The following is a 17,904-nucleotide window of genomic DNA, read 5'->3' as shown; positions in this document are numbered from 1 at the left end:
CCATGACCTTGACCTTTGACCCGATTGATCCCAAAATCTAATCAAATGGTCCCCGGATAATAACCAATCATCCCACCAAATTCCATGTGATTCAAGAAGATTTGACCTGTTCATGACCTTTGACCTTGACCTTTGACCCGATCGATCCCAAAATCTAATCAACTGGTCCCCGGATAATAAACAATCATCCCACCAAATTTCATGCGATTCGGTTCAATACTTTTTGAGTTTTGCGAATAACACGCATACAAATAAATAAATAAATACACGGCGATCAAAACATAACCTTCCGGCATTTTCAATGCGAAGGTAAAGAGGAAAAAGGTGCATTTGCATACATAATCCAAATTGTTCTGTTGATCTGTTTCTTCCCTTTGCAGGAAAAGTTTGGTATTTTGACGAGACTTTATTTTATGAGAATACGATTTCTACCTCTCACATGCAGTTAGCCTAGCGTAGCAACCCATCATGTTTTATGATCAGTAGCATGCCAGAGTGCTATTGATCCTTAAAATGGATTTGCATCCCATTTATTTAAAGTTGCAACTTTTGGCATTTGTCCCTTTTGGTGGACAGATGAAGAGTGGAATGGCAGATGGGAAACGGAGAGAGAGAGCGGGGGCGATAAATAAATAAATAGTTTCATTAGCAGGCGGGGAAATCAATCTTTAACAGACAAAAACAAAACGTTAATACCGGAAATAGATACATTCACATGTGTGTAACCCCTCCCTAAAATAATTGGTCACATTCACAACCCCTCGTTAAAAATAATTATTCTTTTGTTCAAACAAATCTCTTCTATGCAACAATTCTGAGGAAGAGTTACACAGAAATCCTTCAATAGAGTTATATACCAACGTCCCTGCAAAAAGGAAAATTATAAAAATAATGATCAAAAGGTACAATTTCACAGTCATTTTCCATGATAGGAATGGTGTGTTAACAAGTAAATAACACAGTGTCTGGCTCACAGCATCTTATCAGTGGGATCAGGGTCCTTTTTCTGGTAGTGACCAGCTCCGACTGACAGCCGGACAATGGCAGGCAAGCCAGAGCTTTGTCTGTCCCGGCCAGGGGAGAGGGAACCAGAGCCTCCCCACAGAGCTGCTAATCTAACTAATGGACAACTCGGGCTCCATTCCCATCAGCCCAAACTACTTTAGGAAAGCCGTGAAAGAGGACACCACAGAGGAGACTCTGCCTGAGACAGGTTGGGAGGGACGAAAAGAAGAGAAAGAAGGTGAGCGCTGGTTTATGAAGGGGGAGGGGCGGTCATCAGGTGGAGAGCTGGGGGGATTTGGAGAAAGCTACATTTTAAATTCAGTTTAAGTTCTGCTTTTCTTCACAGTTGTAGATGTAGTCAGAGACATTGACTTTCAAACCACGCCCTTCAGCCCAGTGTGATCCTTTCCAAGCGCTCCAGAACCTCACTGTTAGCTCACGATATATCGTTCTGGACTGTTTCACCAATTTTGCAGCATGAGATCGTTTACATCTGCTTAAAGGCAGATGTAAACGATCATTAAATTGTCGACACATTTTACCAATCAAAGGAAACACCACACTTGCAACCCATGCACGAGCATGCGAGAGCTCTGTAGGACTCGCAAATGTGTCTGCAATTTGCGAGTGTGAGTTATTTGTGAAACTTGATGCTGCCTCTATTTGAGATCAGCATGTCAGGAGTCCAAGCAAATGGCTTTCGTTAAACAATCCCCTGATTATTTACAAGAAGTATAAGCAATCTAATTGAAGCCAGACGAGTAAAAAAAACTCATTGGTTTAATTGTTTTCACACAGCGCAGCACGGTGCTGTCATGTTGGTCCTTTTAAAGCCATCAGGACCTCTAATCAGATTTGGTTTGGGAGCCATCGGCTGACCTCCGGGCCTGCATCAACCCTGCCCAACCCTCGTCTACCTCATGACTGGCATTCCCAGCATTCTTTGCTGTCAGCCCACCTCCCCCAAATGGTTCCCTTTTGACAAGCTCTGTCTCTAAGTTACTACATAAGCCCCCTCTGACCCTGTCATAATGCCACTCCTTCTTCTGGATGTCAAAAATGCTGCTGCTATTTTCTCACCCGCAGCAAGACTCAGGTTAAATACAGCGAATGGTGGAGAATGCTTAGAGATGAGGATTGAGGAGCCTCCTGGGTCATTATTTAGTTAAGGAAGCTCAGGATCCACAGGAATTACATCCAATCTTCGACACATCAAGTCTGTGAAATTGTCTTAGGTGAGGTCACTTGCCGGGACTTGACTACAAGATTCAAAGATTTGGTGGTGGTGGCACTCGCTCCTCTTCTCTGTCGACGGCATAGACTGTGTATAAGAAGTGGACGTAGTCATCTTCGCGCCACCCATTGGTTTGTCGTCTGCCGTTAAGAAGCCTTGGGTTCAGCGATTTAGCTGACACCTACATCGATTACGGTCTTTGCCATCTCGGCTTTTTGCAACTGTTAAATGGAAGTGACCATATTTGGAATGTGGAGACCTGCCAATCACAGTTAGCCCACCCTGAGGCAAACTCTGTTTATTTACTCTAAATGGGACCATCGTTTACTAAATGAACATCAGACCATAAACCAAATGGGTACAACGTTCCCTGAGGGAATAAATCATCTCTGAAGTAAACTTCCATACAATCAGACTTATTTTTGCAACCGGATGAGCAATTTTGGGGTTTAGCAGTCTTGCCCAAGAACACATCGACGTGGGCTAGTGGAGCCGGGGATGGAACCGCCGATTCTCTGGAAGGACGGCCGTGCTCACCACTGAGCCACAGTCGCCCCGTAGAGAGAATGGACGTTTTAAGACACCCCCGCATTGGCTTCAATCGGCAGAACCGCAGATGGATTTCTTAACTATCCATTGCTAGTCTGATAATACTCAGAATTCTTATTTAATAAAGTAAGGAAGGAAGCTTTATACTTATAGAAAGGATCGTATCCCACCCATAGAGGAAAGATTGCACGTGAAGGATGTGTTGGTATGAGTGCTGCGTTGACTGAGATGCTCTGAATTCCTTTTGCGAGTTCCCAGACTGAATATTTTGAAGTTTCACTGCCAGTTGTGCATTTTTTGACGTTTTTCTGGTCAACACGGTTTGCCACAAAGACCTAAAGACAGACTTAGACCTGCTGGTCGCAAAACAAAACATCTGCTCAACACAACAACAGCAGGAAAACAATACATCTTTTTGTGTGGTTTTCAATGTAATGTGATCTGATTTATCCCACGGGAAAACATTGAAGCACTCAGGAGCAACTGTTGTTGCATCACTCTCCACGTGTAGAGAGAGAGGAGTACATGAGAGATATCTGGCTTCCCTCCAGGAGGTACATTCTGTATACGTGGATGTGTGTGTGTGTGTGTGTGTGTATGTATTGTATTCATTATTCACTTCACAGGCAGCACTGAAGTGCCAGGTATCTGTTTACACCTCGCCCTCCTGCCTCTCTTTTAACCTGTTCCTGGTCTCATCTTTATTTATCACAGGAGGCCTACATTCTCACAAAGGATGGTTTTATCTCCCTCCTTCCCTCTTTCACTGGAGTGTTTACACTTCTATTAGGGTTAGGGTTATCTGTCTGCCATCAGACTTGTGTGACACTTACGGTAATTGCTGTGTCACCGCTTGTCTCGTCACAATGAGTGGCAGACAGGTGAAGCCCAACTGGACAAAGACAGAAACGTTCAAAGGTTAAATCGTAATTCATGGCTGTCAACGGCAAATAATGAAGGTGGTGACGTTCTATAATTTTCTTAATAAAAGATCAAAACCAACAATGTATTGATCCTACTGTGTTGCCAAAGCCTGACTCAGCTCATTATTCTGTGCCACTGAGCTCCATTGTTGTCTAGAGACACATCAATGAGCCACATTGATGGCCTGGAGGACACATTGTGTCACGATGACTGTAGAGTCAATCACAAATACTTGTGTTTTAATCCACTACTGAAAATAGTCAATTTGAATCCTTTTTTAAGCAACATTTACTAAAAACTACAGTGTCCAGCTGACTGTCGATTACAGTGTGGTTGTTTTAAGATTTAAATGTACATCCGTACATTTGTGACAAAGATCTTCAATAGAAACCAAAAGGCCTCAGAGCCACAGACAGGGAAAGCAAAAGGCCATTGTTGGTTATAATCTTTTCATGGTATATATTAAGAAGAATATTAAATAATAATCATATAGCTAGCTTCACAGAAGGTACTGGAAGTTCTGGGTTACTAACTTTTTACCGATTCAACCTACATTGGCCTCAGCTAAGGTAGCAACAGAATAATCTGTTGTTGCTCTCAGTTGCAAAGGCATGTAAATAGTGACTTTCTGATCCTGACGTTGCACCCACTACAGCAAAGTTATTTCACAAACGATATCTCTCGACGGGGAGATATAAGTATCAAGAGCTGGTCAACGTTCTCAAACTTAAACAGACTGATAATATCTTGCTACCTCTTTGGGAAATCTGTGTGTGAAATTATCTTTCGTGCTCTTTAATAACAAACCTCCCAAAAAACTTCAAAGCCGAATTAGTCAATCCACATTGTGCAATAAAGCCTTCAGATAAACCTACAATCCTACAATCCTACAGTCCTTCCATCCTGATTGTCCACAATGACAATGACCTGCAATTCCAGGATCAGCACAGGAGGAAAGATTAGATTGTCTCTTTTTATATTTTTCTGCAATCTTTTCTCTCACTTTACCACTGTTTCTGCTTTACTTTCATCCTGAATTGATCTTTTATTCTTTGTCTCTCTCATGTGCGTCCCTCATTTAGGCTACTTCTTGGCTGAACCTCTACACTCCAGGAGAGAGGCGACCCGCTGTCTCCTAAATCACTCCACAAAGCCTAGCGGAGGAGATTTATATGCCTTAAACCAAACACAGAACGCAGGAGGAGGGGGTTAATGGAAAAGAAGAGGGTGACTCAGCTGGCAAATTACATCTCAAGCTCAGGCCTCTTGTCTATAGGGAAAGGCAGCGAGAAGAGGCGGAACTAATATGCAAAACGTGTTTTGTTGACCTTTGTTTAAATCTGATCCACTCAAATAAAACAGAAGAAACTTGCTTTTAGTTACTGTTGAGATGGTTTTAAAGTCTTTAAATATGTGGATTGAATACATTTGAGAGCCTTTGTAGGAATAAGCAGCTATCAGATACAGTAGGATAATATGTTCCAGCTCACCGCGGGACGAGCTGCACTGTCAATCATAACACAGAGCACAATAACGATGAAGCGGAAACAGCCGTCAAAAATTCACTCCATCTGGCCGATGTGGTCATTATATTCGCAGTTTTTTTGACAATGCAGATGCAAACACACACGGTGGAAACGTAACTGTATAATGCTGATTTTAAATGTCATTCATTTTTAAACTTACACAAATGTAAAGAAAAAAAGTGCATTGTCACTCACATGACATTCTGCCATGTCAGTGAATGTCTTAGAGAACATGAGCCATCACGGCAGGAGTGAACATATTCAGACACACACACACACACACACACACGCACACACACGCACACTCTCAGTCTGAGATAACGGGCTCAGAGAGACTTTGTGGAGTCGTAGTTTGTACGTGACAGTTAACCGAGCAACCTTTGACCTCGAAGGTGTAGACAGAGTCTCAAGCAGACGAAAGGAGGACGACGCCGTAGGGGGGGGGGGGCGACTGGGAGACGGGAAAGATAAAGGCAGAGAAGAGCAGGAGTGAGAGGAGGTGAACGCAGAAATATGAAGATAGAAAGGGAAAGGAGATGAGAAACAGAGCAAGAACGAGGAGAAGTAGAGGGCGATAAAATAGTCCAGTGAAAGTCCATATTTTAATGGCATATGAAGTTCAATCGTCCCGTTGGAGTCTGTTAGTACGTCTTATCATTCATTGCTTATTGTTTATTGCTTATTGTTTAACAAGATCTGTAGATTAGGCATCAGAGACAATCAAAGGACATTTTGGTAATTTGGCTTTCTATTCTTGTGGGATGAGAAGGTTGACACCGCTCCTATGTCTGTGTGATAAACATGAAGCTACAGCCAGCAGCCGCTTTCTTATCTCAGCACATTTTTGCTCTACATAAAAATTTTAAACTGCATTTTTGCATGGCGGACATAATAATACAATTAGATACCAGGAACAGATTTGTGTAGCGGGCTCTATTAATAAGTTAAGGAGAGTATTACGTAAAGTTAGCTTTAACTTCACCACGTGGATGATGTTTGGCCGATCGGAGCTGTGCAAGAATATAAACTTCACCATCAGCATCTAAACAATGCTGGTGACTTAAACTCCACCAATAAGCTGCTCTAAGCAGGTTTAAACAAATTGCGAGAGCTGTTTACTTTCACCGTCATCTAATGGGAGGTTTCAGGGGCCTGTGTCACCATCATGTCTGTCTCCCCCCCCCCCCTATCTATTATGCTTGACCCCCACATTCAGTACATACCAAAGATCAAAGCCTGACAAGACGCCCGAAGTGCACTCTCACTGTATCCACGGTCCTCTAACTGGGCTCAGGTGCTCAGACAGTGAGTACCTGTGCTTCTTTGTGTGTGTGTGTGTGTGTGTGTGTGTGCGTGTGTGTGTGTGTGTGTGTGCTCAGTCGAAGCAAAATAAAGAAACACTGTGTGATTTAAACAAGTTCTGGATCACAAAAGCATAATCATACAGAGTGTGAGTCTCCGTTAAAGTCTGTAAAAGCTCTAAACAAAAACAAACAGATTTTTGGCCGATTTGAACAAGGCAAATCCACAAAAATCCCTCAAATCTCTGGACGGGGCCACATCTGACTCCATCTGACTACATCGAATCAAATCCAGATGTGGAAAGTAAGCATCTCCTCTTTTCCATCTTTCCAAGTCTCATTCCAGTTATCTCGTCCTCTCTACGCATTTGACGATGTGATTTTCTTTATGGGGCTCTCAGGAAGGCAACTGGGAAAACAAATATGTCAACTCTTCACTCACAAACACAAGTTTGAAATAGAAAAAACTCTCACAGGCCAATTTTTCTATTAGTTTATCTTTAGTAGCGTTAATGTTCTTACAGTCTGGAATTACTTGTCCTGCAATTCATGACATAAAGTCCCCAGCTCAAAATATCACTGGAATCCATCAGACTTTTTTATTTATTTATATTACTCCAACAGACGCTGGCGTCCCGAGAGCCACGCTGCTGCACGCCTTGAATATTTCATCATTCGGGCCGACACATTAAAAGTACTCATGTTATGTAAAACACAGCACAGCTGTTAATATACTGTTATTTTACTGAAGAAAAATACAACACCATAGAGTTGACAACTATGCAGCAGTATGTGTGTTTCTTTGCAATGATGCATTTGTGTCCCATCACTTTGTCGCCCTGGAAACAACATCAGTCTGTTAGCACAGTCAGCTGTATTTGATTTTAGGTCGGTTGACATGCATGACCGGAGAAGACAACCAGAGGGAGACGGAATAAGATAAATAAATCAGAGGGATAAAAAAGACTGCGTAGGTTTGCGTGTGAGAGAGGAAGAGGCCGAGTAGGAAGAAAGAAAGAAATGACAACCAACAGACTGAGTGACCCCAAAGAGTCACACACCTGTTAGCTGCCACTTCAGGACGACAGATCAAACCAGGTTGTCGTCCTCCACCTCCATCAGTGCATCGCTAACCCCTTAACCCAAAGTCCCCATACCTCCCACAATTTGTCTGTTTTTCATCACCCCCGTCCCTTCATCTGTGCGGCTGCTACACTTGAACAGCAAATGGAGCCAAACAACAACAACGGCCTGCATGGGCGCAGGAAAGACCCCCCAGGACACGATCATAATCAGGCCACACAGGCCAGCGTTTGACCCCAGGGGCCTGCCTCTCTAACTGGGTTGAAATAACAAATCCACCCCCTTTGCTGACCCCCCCTGTGATGAATCTCTCAATATCTCTGAGCCCCGATAAGCGTCTGAGCTCCAGAGTCATACGTGAGAAAAGAAGATGACTAGCGCGAGAGGGTTTCTGGAACACAGACAAACGCTTTAAACATGTCTTTAATTAGTGAGGCATCTGAACCAGACTGTTGTTTCTGGCTTTAGGCTTCAAATTACTTTCTGATTATTGCCCGACTAATGTCTATGTGTTCAAAGTATTGGCAAAGAAACAACATTCAGGGTCAAATGCGTCACTTTAACTCGGAGCTATCCAAACAGTTTGAAGAACAGTTTTAGGAATGTTGTGGGCGCGAATCAGTGGCAAGAAAGAGAAGTGATAAATACAATACATACAGTGAGGAGACGCGTGAGCATCAATGGATTTGGACAGGTTATCTTAAAGAAGCTGTATTCAACATTCAGAACATTATTAATAAGACTGATAAAATAAAGTGATGTCCATTAAGCAGAGAATGAAGTTCCTCTCCATCTTAAACTTTAATATCAATGTCAAACAGGTGAAACTTGACGAGCTAACCAACTATTTTTAACAGTTGTGTTTTATGACACTTCACTGTAGTGCTGCACAACTACAACATATTGGGTAAACTTAGGTATTTCCCAATCAGGCCGGTGCTCAAACCAGCAACGGCTTCTCACTTAACATGCAGCCGTTTGATCCAATCTCGGCATAAACATATTGATAAGTGCAGCCTGCAACACGGAGGCAGATATTTGCAGCTGTCATGATGCATTTCAGAAGAAATCTTAATTTTCATGAGGTTTTTCTCATGTGCCGTTTAATTGTAACACAGTTAAGAGACACGTGAACTAAATCAGCTTTAAATAGAAGTATGTTTTCTTGCCAGAATACAACCAACTCCTCAGTGTTCCTCGTCCCAGTATTTTCATTAGCAGGAACATTATGGACGTTTGTCCAGTAATGCCGTTATCGAGTCTAAACCAGAATGTTCCGCCTCATGGTGGTTTCCCTTCGGCCGACCAGTCACGTTGAAGTTTACGTCCACGTATGTACGAATAGTCAGTTCATCAGTTTATCCTTTTACACATGTATGATCAATTGTCATTATGAGCATATCAATTATTTCAGCTACGGACAAAAGGATTCTCATATGAGGTCACACAATCAAATCTGATCATCCGTGCCAGCTTGTGAAATCCTACAGCACAGCTGTTGGAGCAGCTGTACTGTAGGGTTTGAGGTTGTATTCATGGAAAAGTATTCCTTATTTGAGCACTTTTTTGCAGTGTAAAACAACAATCCCATTCATCTCAAATGAGTAAGCAGTGACCACCTGATTAACTTGAATGTTCCTGATTATCCTGAGGCAGCTGGGCATCATAAGATCCAGCAGTATATGTACAGTAATGTGTGTGGTTTCACTTTGTGAGGTCAGTCACGACTCCAATTATAGCTGGAATCTGTTTTGTTGTTCGAGGAAGAAACATGCTTCTTAGAGCCGTCAATCTTAAAAGGCCTTTTCATGTCAATGAAATCAGGTTTATAAATTCTCCAAAGTAAGTGCTGTGTGCAAAACTGTGTGCAAGTATTAGCACATTATTATAATGAAAACGCACAATACTTTAAATCAAAAGTAAAAGTTCTCACATTATTCAGCAGAATGGCCCCTGTCAGTGTTATATTACTCTATATAATATTGTTGCCTTGATTTTTTATGCATTTATATATAAACCGCATTTCAGATTGTATCTGGTTGAATTTCAACTGTGTAATAGTTTAATTGAGCAAAAAGCACAATACAATATATTCTTATTATAGATAATAATCTGCTAGTAACTACTAACTTTGGATCTCAGACAAATGTGTGTTTCCTGCAATATGCATATTGCAGGATAAAATGCAAATACTGAAATAGTAAGCTTATATTGTACTTTGAAGACATAGTTTTTCAGGTCAATGGGTTTGACTGTTGTTTGATGGTACGAGCGTTTGGTCAATACAGTAAACCTCAAGACAAGTGGAGGGATTAGAGCAGCTCCACCGTCCAAAAAAGCAGGTGCACTGAGGCAATGATTCACAGTTTGTCCTTCAAGTGCTCCGACACACACACACACACACACACACACACACACACACAAACACACGCGCGCCTCTGTGAAGCCGTTAGTGCTGCATCAGAACCAGAGCTGATGAAAAATGGATGTCGAAAAGCAGAGCAACAGAAGGCAGTGAGAGAGGTGAACGAGTTCCTCACAGCTCTAAATAAATGACCTTATGTGAGCCAGAAACAATGGAAGTGAAGAGTCTTAAGCGGACAACAGATAATAATCTTTTGCTGATAAATGACTTCTTGTAGCCTTGAAAATGACATCTTACTCAACGGCGGAAGTAATGTCTTGTTTCCAGACACAATTCAAGGGCAATTTAATACACTTCTTGTCAAATGGATTTTGGCTCCATGCAGATCAAGGTAAGCCAAACAAATGTTGGTGCTCTTGCCTGTGAATCAGTTTCATGACGGCCACAAAACACGAGAAGATGGCAAATGGCCGTGCTGTTGTTCAGGTATGAAAGCTTGTGGGACGCTGTACACATGAAAAGGTTGAACCTGCTTACTGCAGCCACGTAGCGTCACGAAAGAGCCATTTTGTTTCAGCAGATGCAGAAGGGAGGTCAAACAAAATGGACAAACCTGGTGCCACTTCTAACACGTGCATGAAAAGATAAAAAATATTAATCATGGAGCTAAAATAGAAGAGGAGGCAAAAGAAGGTGGAGGATGAGCAAGTCCACAGAGGCCCACGATGTAACGGAGGTGAGAGATGCTATTTTGAGCACAGTGTCGCAGTGGAGGACTCAGCACAGCCTCAAACAGAAGGAGAACTCTGTTTCTAATTATGCAAAAGCCACAAGACACTTTGAGCCTCACAGACTGACAAACATATAACAATACCTAAAACAACAATCCACTGTTTCATACACGGAAGATGGGGCAGATAGGAGGAGTTCATATCTAAGACATTAGGACATGAGTCTCTCAGAGAGAAGAACAAAATAATGACTGTGATTCACGGTTTAATGAGACATATCCTCCTTCATCATTTCAATCTGAGAGCCTTCCTCCTCTGCTGCAGAAGGACACACAAACAGTGCGATAAAGACGCTGATGTGGCACAGTCTCCCAATCCTAATGATTGATCGGGGCAGAGGAGCTGTCACGGTCCCTGTGGGCCGAGCCCGGCTGGCCACAGCTCACATATTCAAGAGCACATCAGCACATCCTCGTCAAGGACACCCCCTCCTCACACCTCCACCATCAATACTGAGGAGAAACACCGATACTGGGTGGTCCATGTGTGTTTGTGCACTGCGAAAGTGAATCGTTCTTGTGATGTCTAAATTGAATTAAAGTGTTTTTCAATTTTTGTTAACGCAATTCAGAGCAACGCCTCAACATGAGCGCCACAGGAAACACGTCGATATCTGAGACACTCTCCTTTTCTTACATCGCTGCATGTTTCTCTTTCCCTTTTGTCTATTTGAACAACATTAAACCGAGCGGCTGTCTGGACAGGAAATAGAAAATGCAGAGTTAACCCCTTCATGTCTGGGAAAAATGTCTTGTCAAGCGTTTCTGTCCTGCAAGTCACACGGCCGAAATCACATGGGTAAGGTTGCAATGTGGTAATGTATCGTCCCACTGCATACACACATATACACGCTGCAGAGTCATGGGGAAATGAAACACTCCGTGTTTTCAGAGATCAAAGTCGAAACGAATGAGAACTGGTGCTTTTGAACAAACCAACAGCAAGAACCAGATCTTTTAAACAAAAGGGCTGTAAATTTTATCAACACATATGTGTTTGTTAAACGACGTTCTTTTCCAGTGAGGCCAGTGTCACTTCTATTGTTTTTTTGGAAAGATGTCAAAACAATTGAAGTGTAATGGGGAAAAAAAGAGCTGGGAACCCAGAACAGAAAACAGTAGGGTAAACAAAAACAAGCACTGCAAAGCAAAGACATGTGGAACATTTTGATGTTGATGCCATTTTGGGATTTTATATTGTCCTGTTATCTCATCATCAGATCAAATTATTGGGGTGAAATCTGATTTGTCGTCGAGAGGAACAGAAGAGCTCATTTTGTTCACGTCCTCAAACACACGTCTGTTTTTTACTGGCAGTAAATCTGAGAGATGGAAGATAGAAAGCTGGTTGAGGGACGGGTTCATTAGCAGAGAGCTACTTCCTGTTGCACTACAACAACAAAAGTTATTTTCCACTACAGTTTACGGAGCCGAGGTAAATTTAACGGGGGATGCGTGTTTCACAATACTTTATACTATTGGCGTTTAGCAGTCTGTTATAATTTATTACAATGAGCGAAGCTTTCACAGTCCAACAAATCAAAGTTTAGACATGTCAGAGAGATAAATGCATCATTACTGCCAAGTAACAGTAAGCACACTGAAAGTACAGTTGGGGGGTTTAGGTTTGTTTCCCCAATAGAAAATGTTTTCAAATCTGTGCATGTATAAAGGGCACTTGATTTATTTATTTTTTCTCCTTTTACATAAACTTCACTACATCATTTTACTTTCTTGAGTTCCATAAACTGAATTTCTTTGAGCTCTTACAGAAACTCACTGAACTCAACGTAAAGATGTGCTGGTTAACAAAGATAAACCTCTGGAGCAGTAACATATCATTGGTTGGTAAATAACAGTAAATAAGGTTTTTAATATTCTCTTTGTAGTGTCCGTTTAGTCTTGTTCACATCATATCCAGATTATCTGCCAATAAAAAAAGAGGAACAAACATTTGAGTGTGATTGTATTCTCGGACTCTCTCCTTGAAGACAGCATCGCTCAGGGCATGCCAACAAACCACCTTTGAAGTTTATACTTCACAATATTTTAGCATATTAGTCATGAAGTTCCTTGCTTGTTAGACTTCATGATTCAAAATAAATGAAAAGACTGCAGAGTGGAAAACAAATAGATTTGCTCGTTAGTTTTTGTTCTGATTTGCAATCGGATTTTGGGAAGAGGAGTTCCTATACCTTGACCTTCATCCACACAAACACTTCTGGAGGAGGGAGGACTGAGGGAACAATCGGCTGATTCATCTGCCTTTGTGTCACCGTGGCGGGTCCCCCTCTAACTCTCTCTCTCTCTCCCTCAAACCCCGCCACCCCCCCTCTGGGATCCACACCCGTCCCCTCGTCCCCTGCCCACCCAAAACACTTCTCCAGCCCCTCCCCTGTTGGTTCCTTCCTCTTGTTTTGGGCCGCTGCACACTGGGGCCCCCGGCTTGTCCCAGTCCATCCTCAATGGACTCTCTGTTTGACCCCCTCCCCCCTCTGTCTCTCTCTGCTAAACAGGATAATCAGAGCCACAGCAGCATCTGATCAGCTGCAGCTCATTATCCAGGAACATACCGGCCTTAATTAGCACACATTGCATTACATAACTTGACGTTGATCATTGGAGTCAGGTGGCTGTCTGTGATGCGTTTGCCATTGTTCATTTGTGAGTCTGTAAAGGCCCCTGATGTAACATTACCGAAGGACTTTCTATGCAGCAACTGAACACTTGCAGAGAATCTTTGGGTGCAGCTACAGGTGCAAGAGAGCACACAGGTGTGTTATAAAGAGAAGTCAGTGAAACCTAGCCTAGTGTTGAATTAGTCTAGAAGCGTGTCTAAAATCAGACACACATGCAAACTGTTTACAGTTTGTGATCGCTCAGTTCAACATTAGTTTATTACCCATATTGGAACCACGACATCTCGCCCTCCTGCAGGGAGGAATGATGGGCAAACATCACACGGGAGGCTAATTCAGCGGCACCGTAAAGCCTCATTTCTACTCTCTGCGAGGACAGACGTCAGCTGACTGAGGAACAGTGTGGATCTTATCTACTGGTTTCTCCTCCTGGGAAACCGACATTCTCAAAGCTCCTTGAAGGACTCAATCGTTTCCGCTTATCCGAGTCCACAGAACTACAAATTGTTGGATGGGCACGGCAGGAGGCGCGTCTGATGGTGTGTCGTCACATTGGCCGTTGGGCCCCTCGCGGTGCGGCCAGCGTAGATCACGGACAACACCGTGACAATCGCATTACTGACATTCAAGCCTGATACTTTTGTAAGAATTAGAGAGCTGAAGACAAGCAGCCTGTTGCAGTCAACACTGCCTCACAGCTTCATACAATATAAGTAACACCTCACATCAACCGTCATGTACCAAATGACTATTATTGCACAAGCTCTGCAGCTCCATCGCTAACGGGCCTGAAATGTTTGAACCGAGTTTGAAAGATTTCCAAAACAGAAACATATGACTTGTTATGAACAAAACACACAAACAGGTTTCTGAGAGAGAACGGGGACCTCAGATAATAATCATGTGTTTGCATAATACTGTAGCTGGTGGGAAAAGGCAACATTTTGGGAATGAATGCAAAATGTCTGAAATAACCTATTTTTATGGCATTTATACAGCGTTGTGTCCTGTAGTTCACAACAATAAAGGAAAGTAACCCAGGTTTATAAAATATATGTTGAGGCTCGTTTGTATTATGACGTTAATGTGATTATTGTGATAACAATCACAGGAGGGCAGGGCAGTGGAGAAGAGCGGTATTGCTAATACTCCTCTGTAGAGTGAGATAGATATTTATTGACTGTGTATCAAGCAGGAATCCTCCATCCGCTGTCACCATCACCCCCCCCCTCCCTCTCTCCAAACCACATCATCTATACTTCATAAAGCCCCTGTCTATCCACTTCACTTAACTTTAATGTTTTAGATTTACTGTTTCAAAATGTGTTCAAATAAATGTGTATCACTTACAGAGAAGACGCGACAGTTAAATCAGCAGTTTTATGGTTACATCCCTTTCTCTGAGAGAGTTCAGGAATAATATATTCAGTGCTACAACCAATGTTATGGTCCTTCTCTGCATCTAAAAACTCAGTACAGTAGTACGACTATTAAAATGTACTTAAAGTATCAAAAGTACTAATTCTGCAGACAAATGACCCCTGTGAGTGTCGTATTATTTAATGATGTGTTACTGTGTAAGTCCCATGCTGCTGGAGCAGGATCTAGTTTTCACTTCATACAGTGAGGGAGTTTAGGGTCGGGCCACGTCCAAGTTCATTTGAGGTGAATTAATGGATTGATTAATGGGAAAGGAAAGAAGACTAAACAAATCTACCATGACCCATTATTACACACACACACACACACACACACACACACACACACACAATGTTTCCTCATCAAATGTAGAGGAGTTGAAGAATAAAGTGGCATAACATGTAAATCCTTCAAACTGATGTGTTTCGCTTATTCTGCCTAAAATTATCCAATATGCCTCTAAAATCCCACTTATGACCTTTTTAATTGATTTGTAGAGCGAATTCCAGAACTAACACCATCTGACAGAGGCTGCAAATAAAGCTGGCAGCAGCCATGGACAGCCCAGTCGTTGACTAACAACCTGTCTAGACACACACACACACACACACACACACAGCTGGAATCTCAAAGAAACAAAAGACGTACTCAAGTCGGACTTTGAAACATTTGATATCATACATCCCAGGGTAACTGGTCAAATAGGAGTGAAAACACAGCGACGATAACTCAAAGCTTATCAAAACATTCAAGCGCCGCACTGTTGAGGCCAATTCACTGGAAAACAACTGCACTGTAAAAACAGCGTGTCGAAACACAAGCTAACATTCCCATCCTAAAGAATCAAAACTACCATGATCAAATGTAGCTCTGTGACCGAATGTAAGAGCACGTTGTGCTCGGTGTCTCTCTTTATGTCTCCCTCTGTGTCCTTTTGACCTTTCTTCTGACCTTTCACGAAAAGACGAGCCATGAAATCTGACCTGTTGACCTCCATCCCACTAAAGAAGGCCGTAAATCCAATAAGTTATATGAGGCGTGAATAGAGCAGGTGGCCGAACATGCTTCGTCATGAGCTCCAAATATTCATTCGCACAACGCGGAGCAAGTTTAAAGGTAACAGTCTGCAAGATAGTGTGCGACTGTGGGTCAGTGGGTAACAGGTCCATCTTTCAATCAGGGGGTTGGAGGTTCAATCCCCGCCTTAGTCGATGTGTCCTTGAGCAAGACACTTAACCCTGCTCCCTGTAGCTGCGTCTACGGTGTAGGATCGTAACAGGATTCTAAGTCGCTTTGGATGAAAGCGTCAGCTAAATGACATGTAATATAATCCCTCAGATGACGGCAGGTGGAGCAAAACATGCTGCACAGCCTGGGAAATGCATGGCAGCTCTTATTATGCAAGAGTTCAGTTCTTGTATTCTTTACAATGAGCATAAGACAAGTTTATAATCTGGTATTGTGGATCAAGTATGTGCTCACAGTATCCACAGCCCTCCCCCCACTCACACACACCTCTACACACACAGAGGAAAGGTACCTGTTTATATGCTGATAAAATGGTCAAAATGCTCAATTTGACTCAATCTTACGTGAAGGAAATGATATTGAGAGCCAAATATGGGACACAATAAAAATCTTAATAAAGATACAAATGAGCATATTGTACAGCTCTGAAAAACTAATTAAATGGGTGGTGTGATATTATTTTTGTATATCACATTGATATATACATTTAATACATGTATATCCAATTCCTGTTTATTTTCTCATTTCCAAAAAAGATTTTCTGTGTAGTTAATCTGTCAGAATGTATATATCTACATACAAACAGTTCACTTTAGATGCTTTGAATGAAACATATTATATTGCTTTGTTTGATTTAGTGATCAAACTCATGTGAAACTTGAATTCTGACAGAAAGAAACACATGAAAAGTGAAAACTGCACGCTGAAAGGAGATCACGAGTCAACTTGTTATGACATTAAACGTTAAATGACTAATTCCTCTCGTCGCTCTCACGCGCTTCGTTGAAAGCTCGTGGAGAGGAAACATGGGACTGCGGGAGTTCGTGCTGCAAACAGTTCTCCTAGCACCCTGGGAACAGGTCTGCGTGGAAACCGAGACCGGGCTGCGCAGCTTCGGCTTTATTACTGCGGGACTGCAGACAGCAAGAAAAACCATTACTCAGCAAAAACAGCGCCAGGCGCACATGGTGCGCTGCAGCGCGTCACTGATGCGCACAGAGCGGGACAGGCGAGGTGGAGAGCGGGTGACGACAGCTATGTTAGCAGACACATACCAGGTCAACTATATATAAAAAAATAACTTAGTAACGTCACGGCGAACCCCCAGGACGCGACTAAATGACCCCCCTATCCCATCCCATCCCCCACACACGAGGCTCTCTCGGGCTTGCACGCTGAGAGGTCTGATGACCAGCCGCATGGATCAGAAACATGGAGCATGTACCTTGCTGTCGAGGACGCTGCTCCCCTCCTGGAGCGCATGCAGCTCCCCGGCGGAGGCGGAGGCTGGAGCGGAGGCTGAGGCTGAGGCTGAGGCATCCTCCCGGCTCTTCCCGTCCAGCTGCACTGAGCTCTCTGCTCCCATGGCTGGCAATCACAAAGATGAACTTCTGGCTCAAAAACAACAACAAAAAACAACAACAACAACCCTCCAAGACAAGTGTTAACAACAAGAGAGAATCCAACGCGTCCAAACGACGAGCTCTACAATGCAGCTCCGCCCCGGGATGACCTGGATCTGGAGTGATGCGAGGAGTGAGGACCAGCTCACTCTTTCAGGACCCCCCCGCCACCGCCTCCTCCACCTCCCTCCTGTATCACATGGGCACGCCTTGCAGCATCAGAGACGGTGCTGATGGAGGACATGCAGTCAGAGTGGGAGAAGAGGAAGGCAATTTAGGAATTTTAAAAAAGCCTTAAAGCTTCGAGCATCGTTTATCCGACTTCAGAAATTAGATCTCTCCCGAGGGACTGGTCTATTTAATTAGAGCCAAGACCACTGACACATGAGAGGGGAACACCTGCAGGTTTTGGAGTGAT

General features: G+C 42.9%; 1 protein-coding gene across 1 annotated transcript in view; it reads right to left on the bottom strand.

Moving 5' to 3' along the window:
- The window catches only part of akap12b (A kinase (PRKA) anchor protein 12b), a 39,518-nt gene extending 21,959 nt beyond the window's left edge, over positions 1–17,559 (bottom strand). The window contains exon 1 of the mRNA XM_056428735.1: positions 17,309–17,559. Within this exon, the coding sequence (XP_056284710.1) occupies positions 17,309–17,449 (141 nt within the window). The 5' untranslated portion in view covers positions 17,450–17,559. The remainder of the gene's footprint in view (positions 1–17,308) is intronic.
- Positions 17,560–17,904: the final 345 nt, after the last annotated feature.

This window comes from Pseudoliparis swirei, chromosome 12, assembly GCF_029220125.1.
Source record: "Pseudoliparis swirei isolate HS2019 ecotype Mariana Trench chromosome 12, NWPU_hadal_v1, whole genome shotgun sequence".
NCBI lineage: Eukaryota > Metazoa > Chordata > Actinopteri > Perciformes > Liparidae > Pseudoliparis > Pseudoliparis swirei.
Note: the sequence above shows the minus strand (reverse complement) of the source record. Positions and strands in the feature narration are given on the sequence as shown.